We start from the raw sequence: 2,211 nt of genomic DNA on the forward strand, positions 1-2,211 counted from the left end.
TTGGAACTTGTGTGGAAGGTAGTAGAAGGGCCCCTACTATTTGAAACATCGGTGCCGGTTTCGAGTCGGGGCAAGGTTGAAAAATTTTCGGCAAGCTGAGTGTTTTGTCTTCCTAGAAATATATAGGCTGAATTGTTTCTAAGATTTTCCTTCTTCTGTGGATACCAATGGCTCCGCCTGCTCGACTTAATCAGCTCCAAATGGAGCAAGTTAGGGATATTGTCGCTGAGGAATTCAATAACGGTTTCAACGAACTAATCCCGGGTGTGACCAACGACATAATCAACCAATTCGGTGCTCTTCTGGATGAGCGCCTCGCGGCTATTCCCGGGGAAGCGTTACTGTCTCTGCCTGTTCAGGATTCGGCATACTACTTCGAGAAGTTCAACAAGTGTAGCTCTCCTCTTTGGAATGGTGAATCCGACCCAGTTGCTACTAAGCCCTAGGTGTCAGATGTTGAGGGCGCCTTCATAAGTGTTGGGTGTCCGGACTAGTACAAAGCAGTGATCGCCATGAATCAGCTGTGAAAAAGGGGAAAGACATAGTGGAACACCATCACCGCTCTATTGAACGAAGACGAAGTGAGGGCCATGTCTTGGGCCCAATTTGTGGAGAGGTTCGAGGCACAATATGTGCCTAAGGTGGAGCAGCAGCGGATGCAGCAAGAGTTCATGGCATTACAGCAAACTACCGAATCTGTTAGTGACCTGAACGCCAAGTTCTTGGAGATGCTATCTTTTTGCCCCTCGTTTGCTGGGAACGAGGCCTGGTTAGTCAGCTGGTACACGACCATCCTACGTATCGAGATTCGGGAATTCGTTAGCATGCAGAAGTTCTCGAATTTATCTGCGATCATGAATGTAGCGAGGAGGAGGGAAATCGAGTTGCAGACCCAGTCCAAGAGGAAGGCCAATGACACCTCTTCCAAGACATCCAGAGATGCCCAGAAAACGCAAAAGCAGGGTAGTAAGTCAAGGTATGAGTATAGGACGTCTTCAGGGCGAGAAAAATATGTTGATATGCTACAACTGCAAAAAAGCCAGGGCATCATTGGAAGAATTGTAGGGATCCCCCTGCGAGTGCAGTACCTCATATTACTTCTACAATTCCGGTCTGCTATCACTACAACGAGACGGGACACAAGAAGCCTGAATGCCCGAAGTTGAAGACCGGTAAAGGAGACAGGGGTACAAATCCTGCAATTGCATCATCCTCTAAGGGAACCATTATGGTGACACGAGGTCGTGCTCACCAGATGACTGTGGAGGAGCCGGTGATTACAACGACAGTGGCAGACACTTATTTGCTAGATTCCAAGCCCGATGTTGTTATATTTGATAGCGGTGCTACCCATTCTTTTGTATCTCACACGTTTATTAATCGTTTGGGGCGTAGTATCGGAAAATTGGCTCACCCAATGGTTGTCGATGTTGTCGACAACCGCACTATTTATGTCACCGATGTCTATCGGGGTTGCACTCTCGAGTTTTCTGGAGTTGAATTCCCTATTGATCTTATCCCTATTGCGATGCGAGAGCTCTGCGTTATCGTAGGCATGGATTGGCTTGATGCGTTTGATGCGGAAATCCACTGTCGTAAGAAGCAAGTTCGTGTTCGAAACCCTAGAGGTGGAGAACTTATTATTCAGGGGGACATTCCCCGCCTGGCTATGCCTTCTTGCTCTTCTGCTATAGCACTAGACGACGTTCCTATCGTTTCCGACTTCAACGATGTCTTTCCGTAGGAACTCCCTGGCTTGCCACCTGTTCGGCAAGTGGAGTTTCGCATTGATTTGGTGTCAGGTGCGACTCCGATAGCGAAATCTCCTTACCGCTTGGCACCACCTGAAATGAAAGAGCTCCAAGATCAACTTCAAGAACTAAGTGATAAAGGGTTTATACGGCCAAGCTGCTCGCCTTGGGGTGCTCCTATTCTCTTTGTGAAGAAGAAAGATGGATCCCAGCGAATGTGTATTCATTATAGGGAGCTAAACAAGCGCACGATAAAGAATAGGTACCCGTTGCCATGTATTGACGATCTTTTCGATCAGCTTCAGGGAGCATCTTGGTTTTCCAAGATTGATTTACGTTACGGTTACCATGAGATGCGGGTTCGTGAAGAAGACATTGAGAAAACAGCATTCTGTACTCACCCTCTGACATTGAGAAAACGGTATTAAGGTCGATCAAGCCAAGGTTAATGCGGTTAAAC

General features: G+C 47.3%; 1 protein-coding gene across 1 annotated transcript; it reads left to right on the forward strand.

Moving 5' to 3' along the window:
- The first annotated feature begins 590 nt into the window (after positions 1–590).
- On the forward strand, positions 591–1,744 carry LOC145062118 (uncharacterized). The gene is made up of 2 exons (XM_079009756.1): positions 591–976; positions 1,066–1,744. The coding sequence occupies exons 1-2, from the start codon at positions 591–593 to the stop codon at positions 1,742–1,744; spliced, it is 1,065 nt and encodes a 354-aa protein (XP_078865882.1).
- Positions 1,745–2,211: the final 467 nt, after the last annotated feature.

The sequence above is a fragment of the Lactuca serriola genome, chromosome 1 (genome assembly GCF_051521515.1).
Source record: "Lactuca serriola cultivar US96UC23 chromosome 1, Lser_US96UC23_V15, whole genome shotgun sequence".
NCBI classification, from domain to species: domain Eukaryota; kingdom Viridiplantae; phylum Streptophyta; class Magnoliopsida; order Asterales; family Asteraceae; genus Lactuca; species Lactuca serriola.

What these genes read in the sequence shown, in the direction of transcription:
- LOC145062118 (XM_079009756.1), top strand. Translation starts at nt 591, where the DNA reads ATGTCTTGGGCCCAATTTGTGGAGAGGTTCGAGGCACAATATGTGCCT. An exon ending in AAGCAGGGTAGTAAGTCAAG is followed by an intron (nt 977 to 1,065) that starts GTATGAGTATAG and finishes GAAGAATTGTAG; the next exon opens with GGATCCCCCTGCGAGTGCAG.